The 17,821-nt window shown below is 36.8% G+C and overlaps 2 protein-coding genes across 6 annotated transcripts in view; one reads left to right on the forward strand and one right to left on the reverse strand.

Moving 5' to 3' along the window:
* Nucleotides 1-3,001, reverse strand: part of scn5lab (sodium channel, voltage gated, type V-like, alpha b) — a 96,947-nt gene extending 93,946 nt beyond the window's left edge. For 2 of the 3 annotated variants that reach the window (XM_035530536.1, XM_035530534.1), the window contains exon 1: nucleotides 2,494-3,001. The gene's annotated coding sequence lies outside the window, so the exon portion shown is untranslated. The remainder of the gene's footprint in view (nucleotides 1-2,493) is intronic. The other variant, XM_035530535.1, reaches the window with a different exon arrangement.
* A 3,211-nt stretch (nucleotides 3,002-6,212) lies between these two features.
* Nucleotides 6,213-17,153, forward strand: wdr48a (WD repeat domain 48a). Of its 3 annotated transcripts, none has more exons than XM_027003004.2 (19): nucleotides 6,213-6,267; nucleotides 8,988-9,128; nucleotides 9,811-9,889; nucleotides 10,071-10,153; nucleotides 10,345-10,474; nucleotides 10,673-10,761; nucleotides 10,889-10,990; nucleotides 11,208-11,432; nucleotides 11,820-11,894; nucleotides 12,300-12,402; nucleotides 13,131-13,228; nucleotides 13,312-13,419; nucleotides 13,570-13,666; nucleotides 13,925-14,017; nucleotides 14,141-14,246; nucleotides 14,357-14,444; nucleotides 14,694-14,770; nucleotides 15,188-15,377; nucleotides 16,183-17,153. In XM_027003004.2, the coding sequence occupies exons 1-19, from the start codon at nucleotides 6,220-6,222 to the stop codon at nucleotides 16,276-16,278; spliced, it is 2,028 nt and encodes a 675-aa protein (XP_026858805.1). In that variant the 5' UTR covers nucleotides 6,213-6,219; the 3' UTR covers nucleotides 16,279-17,153. The 3 variants fall into 3 exon arrangements, with proteins under 3 accessions (XP_026858805.1, XP_026858806.1, XP_026858807.1); XM_027003005.2 differs by having other exon boundaries at nucleotides 9,814-9,889; XM_027003006.2 differs by lacking the exon at nucleotides 13,312-13,419.
* The last annotated feature ends 668 nt before the right edge of the window (nucleotides 17,154-17,821 follow it).

Consider the following 17,821-nt stretch of genomic DNA (forward strand, 5'->3'; position numbering starts at 1 on the left):
ACCAATCAGAATGTCAGAATAACTGGAGTGGGAAACAAAGTTGCAGATGCCGTGGGTCATCTTAAGTTAAAGAGCGAGACATGAAGGTCACCTATGATTTGTTATTTGTCAATTCATGCACAGACAAATGTCATGGCTCCTTGCTTAGGTAGAGACAAGGCTCCTCTTGAAGGACTAACAAGTGCTTTTTTGTGAGATCATTTTGAACTGCCCTTGGGGCCTATGATCAATACAACAGCAGTGGTGACATGACGAGTGCTGTCACTAAAACATTTGTTTATAACACTGACTAGCAACCAACTCAAAGCATATATATCGTTAAAAAAGGACACACACACACACACACACACAAATATAATATATATATACTGTCCTGTCCTCTCTGATGTTATACTAAGAATATTATATTTAAAGACTGGAAAACTGGTTAAGTCTCAGATTGCCTAAGGAGAAAACGACTGCAGCAGTCACATAAGGGCAAATTATGAATGACAAAACATGATGATTCCAAGGTTACCCGGAGTTGTCACACAGTCACAATTAGTGGAGCCTGCTCCAAATCAGAAACAAATAGCATGTTTATCATAATTAACATGCAGGCATTCAGAAACATTTCACATTAGTTTAGTTATTTCAAAAATACATCTAGAAAATTATACCGAAAGCTGAAAGCTAGATCTTTTGGCAGTAAAGACAGCTTCTGAGCCTATTTGTTAGGCCACACTGACAGTGTCATGCTGATAATTAATATTGCTTAAGCTTGGGTCTGTCTGGCCTATACAATAGCTAACAAAAATGGGATCTAAAGCAAGCTCGAGTGTCAATAAATCAGGTATTGACCAGTATGATTTATGACACTATTCTTTAACTTTAATTAAACGATTACTATATTACTTTAGTCTGATAGCAATATTTTATAGAATTTAAACTTTGATCATATAGAACATCTTGATTGAACACATCACAAAGGCTTTTTCACACAATAAAACTTAAATAATGTCCTCTTACTAACCCCACTCACACACATCCTCCTCCCCTTCTTTCTTTTCTTCCCACCTCTCTCTCTCTCTCTCTCTCTCTCTCTCTCTCTGAGCAGATAGATACAGGTATGTTATATGTTATACATTATATTATCTGAACTTCCTTAGGCTTTTCATTATTCATTGCCAGTTGACCCACAATACAGAATACAGTATATCACTCTGTGTGTCATCATTATTTGTAGTCCATACAGGTAAAACTCAAAAGGCCTATAGAACATACATGGTCAGACAGGCTATATTCTATTTATAGAAAAGTTTTTTCAAGCAGCTAGTCCTGTCTTGTGGCTTTTCAAATACGTGTGAAATAGGATACTATTGGATACTAGAGCACACTATAATATGGTTGTTTTTATTATTAATATTGTGGTTGTTGCTTAAATAAATATGACATTGCTATCGAGAAGAAATCAAAACTAAATAAGACAATATCAGGGAGAATGCTTGTATGAATTTTATGTAATTGCCTGACTTTATGCTTCATACTACGAAATACTTTAAACTGTGTAACGCACGACATTTTTGACTGGCCTGAATTTTTTCCCCCACACCAGTCTAATTCGCAGTCAACTGTAGCCTCGTAGTTTCTTGTCTTTCAGGACCTTGGACAAGAGTGCAAGGCTCTCCGACGCCTCGTGAAATGTAGCTTCTGCGACCTCTTCAATTTTAAAGGTCAGTTACTAGGGAAAGTGGCTCTCTCGTGCATTTAATGAATAACTCATCGTCCCGTATATCTAGTGTCGAAACTTGATTCAGTACAATTGAGACACCTGTTAACTATACAAAAAAACCTATCCAAACTTATTAGTCTTTACAGATACAAACAAAAAATAATGAAGGACTTAAATAATTACGTACGCATGGGTGAAAATGCATCTTGCACTGAAAACGCAAAATTAAAATGAGAAGTAAAATAAAAGACAACAAATGTTAGGTTGGTTAACAGCGCAGTAAGGTGTAAACAGTCAGTCACCCCTCCACAGATACTTCTGCAAGCAATACAATCAACTGAGAAGTGGTACTAAACATACTAAACATGATTACCGAAAATATGGCGTAATCATTTCTATTGCCGAGATTCTTTCTTGTAGATGATTTGGGGATGCTTACATTTTTAGCCCTCACTTAAGTGAAGGTAAACATATAACGTTACAATACTGATATATATGTATTTCCCTAATGTCATCAAACTTCTATAAATTTGCTTTGTCCATATTGCTGAAGTTACGAAAGAGGAAACTATCATTATATACGAATTCCGCTTCAAATGAGGTTCATAGAAAAATAAATTAGTTAAGAAAATACATCCAAAATGTTGTGACAGGTAAACTTTGTAAACATTAAATTTATGAAACAGCTCTTATCTCTATGATTGCTGTAATAACGCGCCAGGGAAGGTTCCAGATTTAGGTTCAAAAGGGAGGGAGTAGATCGACAATGATAATGTACTTACATGTGAAACTTCTTTTTACAGCTTTGTATCCAAAGCGGGCCTTATATTTAAACGACTTCCGACATTTCCACAGAGCTGTAGAAAAATCCAGAGAAGTCTAAGTGCATGTCGACCCCTCTTTTGAAATTCATTTCTTCAAAATAATGAGCCTCTGATAAGGTGCTGAGTTGCTGTACCAAGTTCTTCACTCAGTTCGAAGCGCATCCAGGCGCGGTCAGGCAAAAAAACAAGACAAGGCTAAAATCCCCCCTGTATGGCATATTGCTACCTCTGTAGAGGCTACCTTTGTTTTAGTAGTGCCATTAATGCTGTTTGTAAATCCCAAATTATAAAGACTCCGACATATTAAGTTATGTTTATCTAAAACTGGGGTTGTCTTCGCCAAAACCACTTTACGCGATCTTTTTAACAGCTGTTAATTAGTCCAAGGAGCGACTTAATAAGAGCGTCGATATGTCGCAGGCGCTTATGACGAACTGAACGTTTGCCAGTCCCCAGCTAAGCTTCTCCGAGAATGCATCCAAACCATTTGATTGCCCTTGAGCCGCGAAGTGAGGAAGTCAGATGTTCCGTGGTAACGCCTACTCCCGTGTTTCGCCGGTCTTAGCGCACCACTCGCGCTGTTTTGCCTTTTTAAAAGTTGATCTTAAAAAATCACGGCTGAAGATGTCATAGATGAACGCACTGTTAATTAATGCTAGTGGAAACGTACCTTATATTACTCTCTAGGACACAGCTTTAAGAATTCAAGCATTTCATCTTAAGGCATAAGAACAACTGTTTTTTTTTTTAAATCGTTATAGCAGTCAGAGGCTGATTTCCTTGATAGGTACTGTGCGTTAATGCAGACATTTGATGGAAAGACAATCATTTTATGTATCTCAAAGATATAAGCTAATGACCTCGACGCAATTCCGACATTTATCAGAATGCTTAGTTATCTGTCTAGAAACTGCACATTTTTGGTTGTTTATATGTGAACATGTGAAAAAATAAAGCTTGCCATCAGTTTAGATTTGCATTTAAATGCTCGTAAACTATAAGAGTGATTGTACTGGCTAATTTATCAAATGTCAAGGAAATAGTGAAATGTTCTATTTTTCTGTATAAATATACGCTTATTTATATTTTATAACAGAATATTATATCTACAAGTGTGTGCTAAAGAGCGCTTAACTCATTATTTCCGCGATCCAGGTAGAAGCTACTGAAGATTTCCAGAGACGCACTCTGAAACATAAACTTGCAACCCCCTCTGTCGACCGACCAAAGAGGTTGTTTCTGTCTAAGATGACATAAAAATCTAACATAAAGTTATACCTTTTCGATACGAGGGCCTCTAAATTCATACATGAATACCAAGTAAAATAATAAGAAGAATATGAATATTAGTTTCTCAAAAGAATTTTCACGATATTGTGCTGTTGTTGAGTTTATCAATTCATCTAGGAGGGTCCCTTGTGTTCTGTGTTCTACTGTGTTCACTTTCAGTATTTAGCACGCCTGTGCGTTGTACATCCCTTTCGTGTCTGGTTTAGGTGTGCTGAGAACTGAAGCATTATTAAAATGGTTGCCTTTGAACCTTTGAACCAGGGCAGTCCAACTCTGCTCCTATAAAACAACGAATGCCTTCAGCATTGCATTACAACACTTAGAATTTCCTAGATGATAGTAAAGGGCTTCAGAGACTGTTGACATGGGTATGCTGAGGTAACGTCCATTCCACATAGGCTTGTTCCTTGATTCTCGGTTGCATATCTTAGAATATATTGTCAGAGATTCTGGGTTCCAAGATAAACTCCCAGTGTGTATGCCGCTTTATTTTAACACTCTTGAACTAGTTAATTGAGGTTCATAGACATCTGATAGCCCATCTCAGGTATTTTGGGAAATAAAGTGTATTTAGGTATAGATCTAACAGGTGTGGGAGTTATTCAGTCTTATTTCAATCCCACCTGAATTCAAGGGCATATTAGAAGTATACTCAATCTCTTAATTAAGGCAGAACCATAGGATAGGCATCAAACTCTGGCTGGAATCTCAGAAGACATTTGTTTAGCAAGACAAAATTCATGCAGTCACACATGAACACACAAAATGTTGTTGAAAAAGGTTTACATTAAACATAAAATGTCTATAGGATTGCCAAATCTAGCCATTAGTGCTGTAACAGAGGTTTTAAACAATGTTTTGGAACTTTGAATAGTCTTGCTGCATTTACATGAGGTGCATCGCTGCAATGTTAAGTTTCATGGAAATTATGCAAGTTGTAAAAAATTAAATAATTTTGAAACAAGCTGGGCCATGGACATACCAATGTGATGGTAATAAACATAGGCTGCATGAAGCTAAAAAAACTCCAAAATGAAGACTTGTAGAAATAGTTTACAGTAGTTTAGTTATTTCAAAAATACAACAAGAATATTAAACCGAAAGCTGAAAGCTAGATCTTTTGGCAGTAAAGACAGCTTCTGAGCCTATTTGTTAGGCCACACTGACAGTGTCATGCTGATAATTAATATTGCTTAAGCTTGGGTCTGTCTGGTCTATACAATAGCTAACAAAAATGGGATCTAAAGCAAGCTCGAGTGTCAATAAATGAGGTAATGACCAGGATGATTTATGATGCCGTTTTAACATAATTAGGCTTTACACTTTGATAATATTGAACATCTTGACTGAACACATCACAAAGGCTTTTTCACACAATAAAACTTAAATAATGTCCTCTTACTCATCCCACTCACACACATCCTCCTTTATTTCTTTTCCTTCATTCCACCTGTTTCTGTCTGTCTCTCTCTCTCTCACTGAGCAGATAGAAATATGTAATACAGAATATTACTCAAACTTTATGGTTTTTAATATTTCTTGTCAGTTGATCCACAATACATAAAAGTTTATCACTCTGTGTGTTATGGTTATTTATTGTCGAGACAGGTGAAATTCGAAGTGTACCAACACCAAAAAATGTGCCTGGGTGTTGCCTATAGATGGACATATAACTCTGACGTTAATAAAAAATAATGTTTATTTGACGTTAATTTCAGTGTTAACAATAACTGAAATCACAATTTGCCCCAACATTTTTTGAGTTGTTCAATTCATTTGAAATTCTGCATAACGTGAAAGGCCATAGGATGTATAGATTAAACTACTAAAAAGTTTGTGTGTGTGTGTGTGTGTGTGTGTGTGTGTGCTAAACAAGTAGTAAGAAAGTGAGATCATGAAAAAAAACAGCAAATTATTCTACCAATATTACAGTGTCTTTACAATACTGCATATGAATCTGACAATAGCTCCTTATAGTTAATCACTGTAGCAAAACAGACACATGCACAAAAACAAATAAAACATTACTGTGTAGACAAATAACATAACACAAAGTGCTGGTACACCTAATAGCTTTTAATACTGATAACTTTTTGTTTAAATCCTGGCCATGTCCTGCTTTTTTTTAAAATTAGGGTTAGGGTTAGTTATAATTTTGTGCTTTGATTTTATTTTAATCGTGTTTTTTTGCCTTTCTAAAATACTAATGGACCGATCGATTTACTTAGCATCCTAGTTTACACATAGCTTCCAGTCCTCGCTGTACAAGAATACAACGTCAAAAAAATCGTCCTAAAACCATTGCATCCTTAAGCTCTTCACAATTGTGAGTGTCTTCGGTAGTGTCCGCGCGTTTCCTCTTGGCGGAAGTGACGTGCAGCGTCAACATGTAAGATGGCGACTCATCACAGGCAGAATGCTGCTGGGCGGAGAAAAGTACAGGTAAATTTCCACCTTCATGTCATTCATTTACATGTACATAGTTGAGAGGTTATTAGTGTTTATTAAAACGTTCTATAGGCAGTTTATTTGCGCCCTGCACGTGTATATAAACGTTTTTGTAAAAACCTGGGTGAGGCGTAGAGGGCTAAGTCGGTTGGTTAATAAGTCTTTCAGCTAGCTAGCTAGCTAACTTAGATGGCTTGCAAGCAGATATTGTGCCAGCCGGCATGATTTATGCCGTTGGTAAGCCTATTTGTCCAGATGCAGTTTTGTTGATTTATAAAAAAATTGCACAAATTGTTGTCACTGTAAAACAACACCGCCCATACATTCGTCTTCTAAGGTATCATGTGTATTTGATTGCCTGTCTTGGCTTGCTAGTCGGCTACCCCCCCCCCCCCCCCCCCCCCCCCCCCCCCCCCCCTTAGTAATCATGGATAGTTCAGTTATTGCTCATGACTGCCATTTAGCTAGCTATATATATATATATATATATATATATATATATATATATATATATAGATAGATAGATAGATAGATAGATAGATAGATATATATCTATATATATATATATAGATAGATAGATAGATAGATAGATAGATAGATAATTTTCTTGTTTTGTGAAGCTCTGTTGCCTTTCCTGCAGGCTTGTGTTAATGCAAATATAAAATGCCAGCTGCATAACTATCTTAGTTATGCTATGCTAGCTAGTTAGCATGGCTAGTTGTTGGAAACTTAAATCCGTATTTAGAGTAACACCACAAACAGTCAGGGAAACCACGACTTCTCTTTTCAAATGAACTTTAAACATCTAGTTAGCCAGATAAAGAATTGCTTTAAAATTATGCGAGGGGAATTAATCCGACATGTTGTAAAAACTCTTAAAAGTAGTCTCCAGGACTCTTCTAAACGTCCCATTCAGACTTGCATATAAGGTTTAGGGGTCAGCTCAGGGTTTCCGTTTGCATTCTGTCCATTGTGAAACATTTAACCAGGTAATGTAAACACAGGAGAGCAGGTCTGAGCAGTCAACTTTACTGGAACAGGCCCTGTTTGTATTCTATAGTGATGAAACCATATTAGATCTTGCAAAAATGGTTTTTGTTGATATATGTTCAATCTGTGAAAGTAAAAAAAACAAAAAACTACAGTGTTGATGACCAAGCACTACCCCATTAACATCGTCCTTGGATTCTAAAACAGTAATGGCATTACTAGGAAATATGTTATGTTGTGCTTTCTTCAAAATGTTTTTAGGTTCCACTACTATTCTTAAGTATATTTTTTTCACACTTGAATGCAACCAACAGTGTTACCATTGTTTTAGTCCATTAAGTGTGGATATACATTTCCATTTGGTTTCCAGTGTGAATTCTGACAGAGTCAGTGGAAACCATTTATGTATGTGCATTTCTGTCTATTCAGAGGCTGTCAGAGAGTGAGACTTCTCATAGGTTGTCAGTAGACTCTAGGAACTGAGCACAATGTTATGGCTGCTACCTGAAACCAGTTTTACTAATTGTCTTGCAAATTTTAACTTTAGAAATTAGGCATTCATTGTAAAAAGAAGCAATGGCGATATTGCTAATGTTAAAGATAATGTTAAGGCCTAGGTATTGGTGCATTGGAAGTTTAGTATTTAGCAAAATAGTAGTATTAGTATTTTAGTCATATGTTGACCATTATTTTACTGAAAGTTAGAGGTTTGCTTATTTTTAAGTATTAATGTCATTGTGTTAATGGGGCAGTTCCAGCATATTGATGTATAATCTTGAAATATTGGGAAGGCTATGAAAAGTGTTTGATTTGTGGTGTTTATGAAACCATTCTAGATTTCGTTTAATGGGAGCAATCATCTAATTAACATTCACAAGATGGGTGCATAGGCCATTCACTCCTATGTTTAACAGTTGGCAACATGTACATGTCCATGCATAAACATGAGGACATGCATTACAAAGGACTCATGAGGTTTTGTTTCCTTTGGCTAAATATCCAGGTTGCTGCTTGTGTATCTTTGTTTGAAACCATTTGTATCCAAAGCAAAAACAATCATTTTACAGCATTTTACATACATTACAGCTTTGTGAAGTTCACAGGGGACATTTTTAGACTTGTTTGCAAGTCAAGATTTTGTGGGGATTAGCATTTGTCCTGTTAAGGGTATGTATATTGTTGTCACTAGGCTTCAACTTGCAACCACTGTTTCTTATTGCCAATGCAGATTGTGTTGTGTTTGAGATATGTTGTTATGAATGTCCACCTGTTATTCTTGGCACACAAATAAGTCATTGTTAAAATTTGGCCACCAACTATTGTGCCCTGTGGAATAATGTTTATGCTTTACAAACACTCATTGAAGGGCTAATCAACACTTTTATATCTAATGCATACTGTTAATTGGCTTTTTCATTCAGGGATTCTGTTATTTTATATATATGAAAAAGAATAGACAAGAAAGATACATGTTCCTTTGAAATGGGATATGGAAGTAAGTGCCATATCTAGATATGTTGTTTTGAGTCTAACACGAACTGCAGTGATGCTGGGTTTCATAGACTCTGCAGTGCTAACACTTTGCTGAGGGCAATAGAAGCTTAAAAGTAATTTTATAAAGGAATTATGTTTTATATAATTGAGGCCTATATTTGAAGAAAATAAACCCCTTTAATTAAAATATTTGCTTGGAAAAAAAACCTCTCATAATTCACGTGCCACAGGTCTCATATGTGATCAGAGATGAGGTGGAGAAATACAATCGTAATGGAGTTAATGCTCTACAGCTGGACCCAGCCCTTAACCGACTCTTCACAGCTGGGCGAGACTCCATCATCAGGATATGGACTGTCAGTCAGCACAAGGTTTCTATCAGTCCCACACTCAATCACTTAGACAATCATCTGGGAAAACTGTTAGTTGAGCCCTTGCAATGAAAAATGACATGTCAGCCATTTCATTTTTTTGCATTATTTTTGTACAACCTTTACATTAAAATGTTAAATATGCTTTATTTAGGCTTGCCTTCATTCATGTAGGCAGTTAAAACTTGCAAAAATGCTTTAGATTATTGTTGTAATTTGCAGAATGTAGAAGAACAGTATATGGATATGTATGGTTTTTCGTTGCAAGGGCTCAGTTGTTTAAAGGCAAAATTAGTCCATGATGTAAGAGAGAGGGGAAATAAAGGCAAGCAAAAAGTCTGCTTTCTCAGTTTACAATTCCAGATTCTGAATTGGTTAGCAATTAACTAAAATGTAAGCACCCATGTTACTGAATGGTTTTTTAGCCTTTCAAAATAGATAATTACCTGCTAATTCAAATACTCATATTGATGGGAAGTGGTTGCTCAGTAATTAAGGCACTTGACTAGTAATCAGATGGTTACCAGTTCCAGCCCCACTGCTGCCAAGTTGTTGGGCCCCTGAACAAGGCCCTTAACCTTCAATTGCTCAAAAAATTGTATTCAGTCATAATTGTAAGTCGCTTTGTATAAAAGCATCAGCTAAATGGTGTAAATGTAATGCCATTTTGTTTGGTTTGCAGCAGGACCCATACATAGCATCAATGGAACATCACACAGACTGGGTCAACGACATTGTCCTCTGCTGCAATGGAAAAACATGTATGATTTTAAAAGCCACAGTTGATTGGTGCATAGATAGCAACATTTTTAACATCTTGGATGTCTTAATGTAATATATCACTAAAAATGAGAGGTGATGTATATCTGCAATAGCCTCACAAATGGAAATAATGTATTAGGTACACCTATAATCACTGTTAAATCTCAATTCTGCTTCTAGTGATATCTGCTTCATCAGACACTACAGTGAAAGTCTGGAATGCACATAAGGGATTTTGTATGTCGACATTGAGAACACATAAGGTAATTACAGTGAACTTGTTTCCCATAGGGTATGTGGACATGCCTAATGAAAGAATCTTCAGGTCATATAGTTCAGCTATTTTTATTAATGGAAATTTAAATCCAAAATTAATGCATAGTGTGGAAGAGGAATGCCCTTTTAGAGAACATTGGGAACTTTGATTGATTGGTGGTGTTTTCTCCCCTCACAGGACTATGTTAAAGCCTTAGCATATGCTAAAGACAAAGAGCTAGTAGCTTCAGCAGGGCTGGACAGACAGATCTTCTTATGGGATGTGAACACACTGACAGCACTGACTGCCTCCAATAATACCGTTACTAGTGAGTGCCGCCTATTGCTGTGCAGTAGAGTACAGTTTTGCATAGCTGAGATGTGTGGCTGCACAGAAGTTATATATATATATATATATATATATATATATATATATATATATATATATATATATATATATATATATATATATATATATATATATATATGTAAAATATGGGATTTAACTATGTTACATCACCCTGCAGCATCCTCTCTTAGTGGCAACAAAGATTCAATCTACAGCCTGGCTATGAATCAGATGGGGACTGTAATAGTGTCTGGGTCCACTGAGAAGGTTTGCCCCAACTATTTTTCCCCTTCTTGCTAGTAAAATTGTATTTTTTTTTCTTTTTAAGAAGTATTTTTTTTATGTTGAGTTGGAGGTGCTCTTTTGTATTGTGTGAGGCTTCTTTTTCTGGCAGGTTTTAAGAGTGTGGGACCCACGCACTTGTGCTAAGCTAATGAAGCTGAAAGGACACACAGACAATGTCAAATCATTGCTGCTCAACAGAGATGGCACCCAGGTGACAAATGATGTCTCGTCTTTTAATTAGAAAGTCTAGACATAGGATTGCATTGCTGCATAAGTTAAAGAAGCACTTTGCAAAAACTTTTCTTTGCACCTTTATATTGTATGGGGGAAAATCTGTTTTACAAAGTACAGTGAAATTGGATTCTGAGTTAGATAAGTAATGGAGTTCATACTTCCAGTGCTTTCTTATGGGTGCTCTGTTTGTTTAGTGTCTCTCGGGAAGTTCAGATGGGACTATCCGCCTGTGGTCACTCGGCCAGCAGAGGTGCATAGCCACGTACCGTGTTCACGATGAGGGAGTATGGGCACTGCAGGTGAATGAAGCCTTCACGCATGTTTACTCTGGAGGCCGGGACCGGAAGATTTACTGCACAGACCTGCGCAATCCTGATATACGTGTGCTTATTTGTGAAGAGAAGGCCCCCGTCCTCAAGGTAAACTCTGTAAATCTGAGACATGGAGTTTCTCCCCCATACTGAACCGTCCCCCTCAAGATGACCTTTTATTTGGCCCACATATTATTGTTTGTCTTGACATATGTCTGTAAGCTTAGAAAGCCATTCTACATCGGTATTTTTTATTGAAGATATGCTTACATAACAGCTCCATCAACGTGGACCTACTTGTTGAACGTACCATTGCACAGACTGTAAGAGAGCTTCTTGACCTTAAAATACAGTCTGCAATGAGTGGCGTAGCCAATTAGCCAGGTAGTAGACAACAGCTTTGGGGAGAAGACTGATTTAGAGGGTAGTGTGAAGAAGCGTGCCTGAGTAGGGGGAAAAAGTAAAGTTGCTGAATGCATGTTTGACCTTGCACAGATGGAGTTGGACAGGTCTGCGGACCCACCATCAGCCATTTGGGTCTCCACTACAAAGTCGACTGTGAACAAATGGGTGAGCACAGTGGCTGTCCACAATGATGCAAGCTGAGGGTCCATCTGGGCCAGCTGTTCCCTGATGTATCGTATAAACTTATCCAGCTAAGATTTAATGATCTTGCTCTGTTTTTTACTTAAAGACCTACTGAATGGTGGCCCTTTTGTCTAAAGTATTATGACTGACTGTTATGAATTAAGATAATTATCTGGCACTAAGTATTAAAGAAATATTGTAGATTAGCTTTGAGTTGCCCCTCTCAGGAAGACAGGCTTGTAGGCCTGCAATGGTACACTGTGTGCTGTGGTTCACAATCATCAGCCGAGTTATATGCAAAATGCATGAAATCTTAGCATAATTATGTTTTTTGATATCTGATATAATTCTAGCCTCAATTTCATTTAATTCTTCATTAACCCCCAGTCTTTAAAGGGCATTCATAATTTCCGAGCATCTGGGGATTATGACAATGACTGCAGCACTCCTATGACACCACTGTGCACACAACCTGATCAGGTCATTAAAGGTAAGCATATTACACCATGCTGCTGTATGCATTAATGCCCTTTAGGCATGGTTATGTACTGATGCTTCTGAGATTGGACTATGTCCACTAATCTGATGTATGTTGTTGCTTAAATGTGGAAGTCACTTGAGTGTTTCAGTGGGTTTTACTCATTAGAATGCCCTTGGAATCTTGTAATACATTTGGCCAAGCTGTTTAGCTCACTGAGATATTTATGTAACATTTTAAGTGAAATTCAAGTTCAAGTTCAAGTTTGGTTTATTCGTCACATACATAGTCATACACAGTATAACTCGTAGTGAAATGGTGGAGAGTGCTCTGTCCAAACTGAGGAAAAGAAAACAGGGGTGCGTAGAGAAATATAGATATTCTCTATATGTGAAATATATGCAAAGATAAATGTATATATTCTATGTATGTATTCTAGAGATTCATAGCCTGTGAATTTTTTTGATGTCATTTTTCTTTAAACAAGTATTATTTTAGGTTTTTATGTTAAAATCTTTAATGTCTTTCTATGTAATTATTTAGAGATTTCACACCATGTTAAATGACTGAAGTTTTAAATGGAATTCTAACCACATTCTTCAGTATGCCAATATTCCAATGTCAGGCTACTATGACATTTTAAATTCTTAAAAACATTAGGATTCCCCCATGCAATCATATTTTCTCTTTTGTTTGAGTTTTTGGAAAGTTATCTTTCAGTGTCCTTATTTGATGTCTAGGTGGAGCTAGTATAGTTCAGTGCAACATTCTGAATGACAAGAGACACATTCTCACCAAAGACACCAACAACAATATAGCATACTGGGATGTGCTCAAGGTACAAGCTGCCTTTTTCCTCTGTGTTACATTTGTATCCAGCAATTGAGGTGACTTGGTTACTCATCAGTACCCATTCTGTAGGCATGTAAAATAGATGATTTGGGTAAGATGGAATTTGATGAGGAGATCAAGAAACGCTTTAAGATGGTTTATGTGCCTAACTGGTTCTCGGTGGATCTCAAAACAGGGGTGAGGCAAACCTTTTGTTATCTAATAATGTCTGTTATTATTTACAAGGAAATTCTTTACTGAATCTGTTCATTGAGGTGTATGTAATATATTTTATGTAAATGATCCATTGCCTCTATTAATAACATAAATGTATTTCTTGGTTGACAGATGCTGACTATTACACTTGATGAGAGTGACTGCTTTGCTGCTTGGGTCTCAGCCAAAGATGCTGGATTCACCAGTCCCGATGGATCAGATCCAAAGTGTGAGTACAGTACCATCTGACAATTTGTCTTTTGAGAAATACAGAAGTCAGGAATGTAACCATGTGTATCAGTCACCACCCACCTGCTTATCTGTGTTCTTGGGCAAGGTGTTTGATTTCTATATGCCAGAGTATGGCTGGTCCTGACCTCTGACCACTCAGGCTGAATGTGGCTATAAGTCTGTCAGGATTTAAATAACACATCAGATATATAAAAGACTGAAGAGCTGATTGAGAGTGTTCTTTTGCTTTTTGTAGTGAATCTTGGTGGGTTGCTGCTACAAGCCCTGTTGGAGTATTGGCCCAGAACTCACAGCAGCCCCATGGATGAGGAAACAGAGCTGAACCATGGTAAGAAATGACATCAGTTCTGCTAACACCTATGCCTTTCTGCCATGAATTCTCCTTGGATTATAACTCCTCATAGTGTGTTGTGTAATGGAAATGTGGAAATGTGTGTTCCTCTTGCTTTAGTGAATGGGGAACATGACAGCAGGATACAAAAAGGAAATGGTTATTTCCAAGTGCCGCCTCACACTCCTGTCATCTTTGGCGAGGCAGGAGGAAGGACCCTCTTCAGGTTTGTCTCTTGCCAACTATATGAGTTTGAGTGTTCATGCTTGGCAAACAGAAACTAGTACATATACCACAAGCATTAGCATGGTTATAATAGCAGTGCTGTCTGTGTAGGTTGTTATGTCGAGACTCTGGAGGTGAGACTGAGTCTATGCTGCTCAATGAGACTGTTCCACAGTGGGTCATTGACATCACAGTAGATGTGAGTGTGAAAAGCCATCCAGACCTATCCTGCTTTGAATCTTAACACTATTTGATTAGATCAGATTATAAGGTTTTCAGGCTTAGTGTTAGATACTTCCATTTTCTGCTTGAATTTTCAGGTCACTTTGGTAACCTTTTTAACACTAAAATGCTGCAAAAGTGCTTTTGTAAAATACACAATTCTACACTATATACTGTATAGTACAAATGTCTATACTGAACCATTTTTCTTCTTTCTTTTGTATAGAAAAACATGCCCAAATTCAACAAAATCCCATTCTATCTCCAGCCCCACTCTTCGTCTGGTGCCAAGACATTAAAGAAGTAAGTCACTTAGCAAACCAAATTTAGGCTGTTGATTCCACATATCACAGTTTGCCATTCCTTATAGAAAATCACAATAAGTATGTAAGATGATTTAGTCATGCAGTCCTGACTTTTATTTCTAATAATAACACATAAGTTATCACTCCAGTTTAGCCCATCCAAAGCAATTGTGTACTCTGTTTCTTTGGGGAGAGCTTTTTGCACTTTTTCAAACTATTGACCACTTAGTATTGCTGAGAGCTTCAGTGCCTTCCAAGGAGAATGATCTGCTCTGGCTTGTGGCCAAGCAAAGACCTAACCAAACCACACCTTAGTAAAAGACCTTTTTTGGTGTCCTTGCGAGTTGTTCACTTGTTCATTAGAGCATGTTGCTCTAATACGTGTGCCTGTGTGCACTTCTCTGTGTGTTTTTAGAGATCGTCTATCAGCCAGTGACATGCTCCAGGTGAGGAAGGTGATGGAACATGTTTATGAAAAAATAATTAACCTGGACAGCGAGTCCCAGACGGGCAGCTCAACAGGAGAGAAACCCAGTGAGCAGAAAGAAGAGGAGGACATGGCTGTACTGGCAGAGGAGAAGATTGAACTGCTCTGTCAAGACCAGGTAAAATGTCCCATCACCCATGAGCCAGAGTCTGTGTATGTGCAAGATAGTTGTGAGGTTTTCTGACATGCCTTTTTACATGCATATGTTCCTTACCTGGCATCAGTTCTCTCAACGTCATAAAACGATGAATATGGATGGCATAAAAAATTGACTTCAAAACTTCTAGCCTACACGCATTGATTTCCTAATTAATTAAGTTCTTCTCCTTGTTGTTTACAATGGCTAGACCTCTAGAACAAATAATAAAATGACTGCTTTATTATTTATAAAATAATTAACAGAGGTTTGGGGGAAAATCATTCCTAGTATTCCTCCATAGTAGCTCATTAGTTTCCCCCGTCATTCTCTATGACATGGTTTGTTTCACAGCCAGCTCCCTCCCTTCTGGTATACACTCTTAGATCTTTATCAAGGAAGGGCTAGCTTCCAAGCAAAGTTCTTTAGCTTTCAGATTTCTTTCCCCCTTCAACAATTTCTGTGGTCTGCTGTCACAAACTGCTAAATTTATTTTCTTTATTTATTCAGTTTAGCTTTTGTTTTACAACTGTGTGCGCTGTGTATTTTATTTTTTACTCATTGCATACCTGAGCCAGGTCTTAACTTTCTCTTTTCAAATTATGGTTTAATATTGCATTTCTTTCTCTGTCTCTTTCTTTGGTAGTATTAAAATTAGCTGGTTAAAGTTTGTCAGATTTGGGGTCAGATATAGAATGTCAGACCTGTGAAGACCTCTTAAAATTAATCAGATTTGTTACTCAAAACCTGGATTTCTGTAACAGTTATTTTAAACTTTCCCTAAAAGGTTCTGGATCCCAACATGGATCTTCGAACAGTAAAGCATTTCATTTGGAAGAGTGGTGGTGACCTAACGCTTCACTACAGACAGAAGTCTACGTGAGGGATGGGGGGGGAATTGTAGTCCTACATACACCTGTCCATATTTTTAATTGTGAGCATGATTATGGACCTTCAAACTCATGCACTGAATGATTTTCTGGGTAATGTTTTATGCTTTACACAAAAACAATTGTACCAGAGGCTCCTGTGAACCCATCAGGCCTTTGCAGGCCATAATTATTTTCATTGTAGAGCTCACAGGATCAACCAGGTTTAAGATGACAGTTTTTGTTTATTTGTTTATTTTGTTTGTGTGAGGTAGGGAGATAGAGAGGAGAGCTGAAGAAAATGACATCTACAGTGAATGGCGAGCTAAATTAAAAACAACACAGAGTGGTGTGCATTTCTTTTAATCTTATGCTTATTATTTAACATGCCACCTGTTTCATGTATAATTGAGTTTTAGTGACTTTGTGCTCAGTGTTTCTCTTGGTATATACCATGTTGGACAAAACATTTTTGTGATGTAAGTGACAGTTCATATATTTTTGCTCCACCCTTGTACATTCCAAAGGTGTTTATTGGCAGTGACCTTTTAATCCTTCTTATTGTATGTATGGACAAAGAGGTAAATCAAAATTAATAAATAGCAACCTGGAATTGGTTTAAAGCTCAAGTATTTCACTGTATGTAAGGGAGTGCTGCTTTTACTAACTTCCACTTTTGGTTTGGAAGCATACAGATGCACTGAGGTTTTGGTGAAGCTTCTTAACTTTCCTAAAAAGTGATGTATTCTCACTACTGCTGTGCTGTATTCATTGATGCCACCATTTTGTACATAAATTGTAATTATTTTGTTGGTGGTTTTAATTTAGTTGTTCCCTTGATAAGATGTTTTTATTTTATTTTTTAAGCAATTATCTTCAAAAAGGTGCTTTTTCATGTGAAAAAAATAAATAAATAAATAAATAAATATATATATATATATATATATATATATATATATATATATATATATAATATATAAAACAAAAGTGGGCTGAATGGATAAATTTGGTCCAAAACTTGAAATAATTTGTGACTGTGAAGGCTCAGTAGAAATAATGGTTTCAGTTATGAAAGTTGCTGCTAACAGCTTATCCACCCATCAGAGGGCAGAACAGTACTATTTTTTTCCCCTTTTTTCTTTTTGGAGGGTTTGCAAGACCCTGATGGATATCACTGGATGGCAAAACTCAGTTCATTTTTTTTATTATTTATGCAAAACAAATTGTGCTTTGCAAACTGTTTCAATAACAACTGAGGTTTTCACAGTGTTATAGAAATGTATTCTATATTTGTTTTTAGACCAAGATAAGAAATTAAATAAATAAACAATTATACATTACACTTTGTTCCTGTGTGTGTGTGTGTGTGTGTGTGTGTGTGTGTGTTCTAAACAAACACTTAATTGTCTCCATATCTACAGAATTCTACGTGAAGGATGATTATGGACCTTGAGTCACAATTTTAGACGTCATAAATTATAGCTACCAGTTTTTTTATATATATATATCTTAATGCTCTATGATTGATTTTTTTTTTTTTGCGCGTATTGTGTAATA

Source organism: Electrophorus electricus, chromosome 10 (assembly GCF_013358815.1).
Source record: "Electrophorus electricus isolate fEleEle1 chromosome 10, fEleEle1.pri, whole genome shotgun sequence".
Lineage (NCBI taxonomy): Eukaryota > Metazoa > Chordata > Actinopteri > Gymnotiformes > Gymnotidae > Electrophorus > Electrophorus electricus.

Excerpts from the sequence above, each read along its gene's own strand:
- wdr48a (XM_027003004.2), top strand. The coding sequence starts at position 6,220 with ATGGCGACTCATCACAGGCAGAATGCTGCTGGGCGGAGAAAAGTACAG. Across the intron at positions 9,890-10,070 it reads CTGCTGCAATGGAAAAACAT|TGATATCTGCTTCATCAGAC; the intron begins GTATGATTTTAA and ends TTCTGCTTCTAG. Across the intron at positions 12,403-13,130 it reads ACCTGATCAGGTCATTAAAG|GTGGAGCTAGTATAGTTCAG; the intron begins GTAAGCATATTA and ends TTTGATGTCTAG.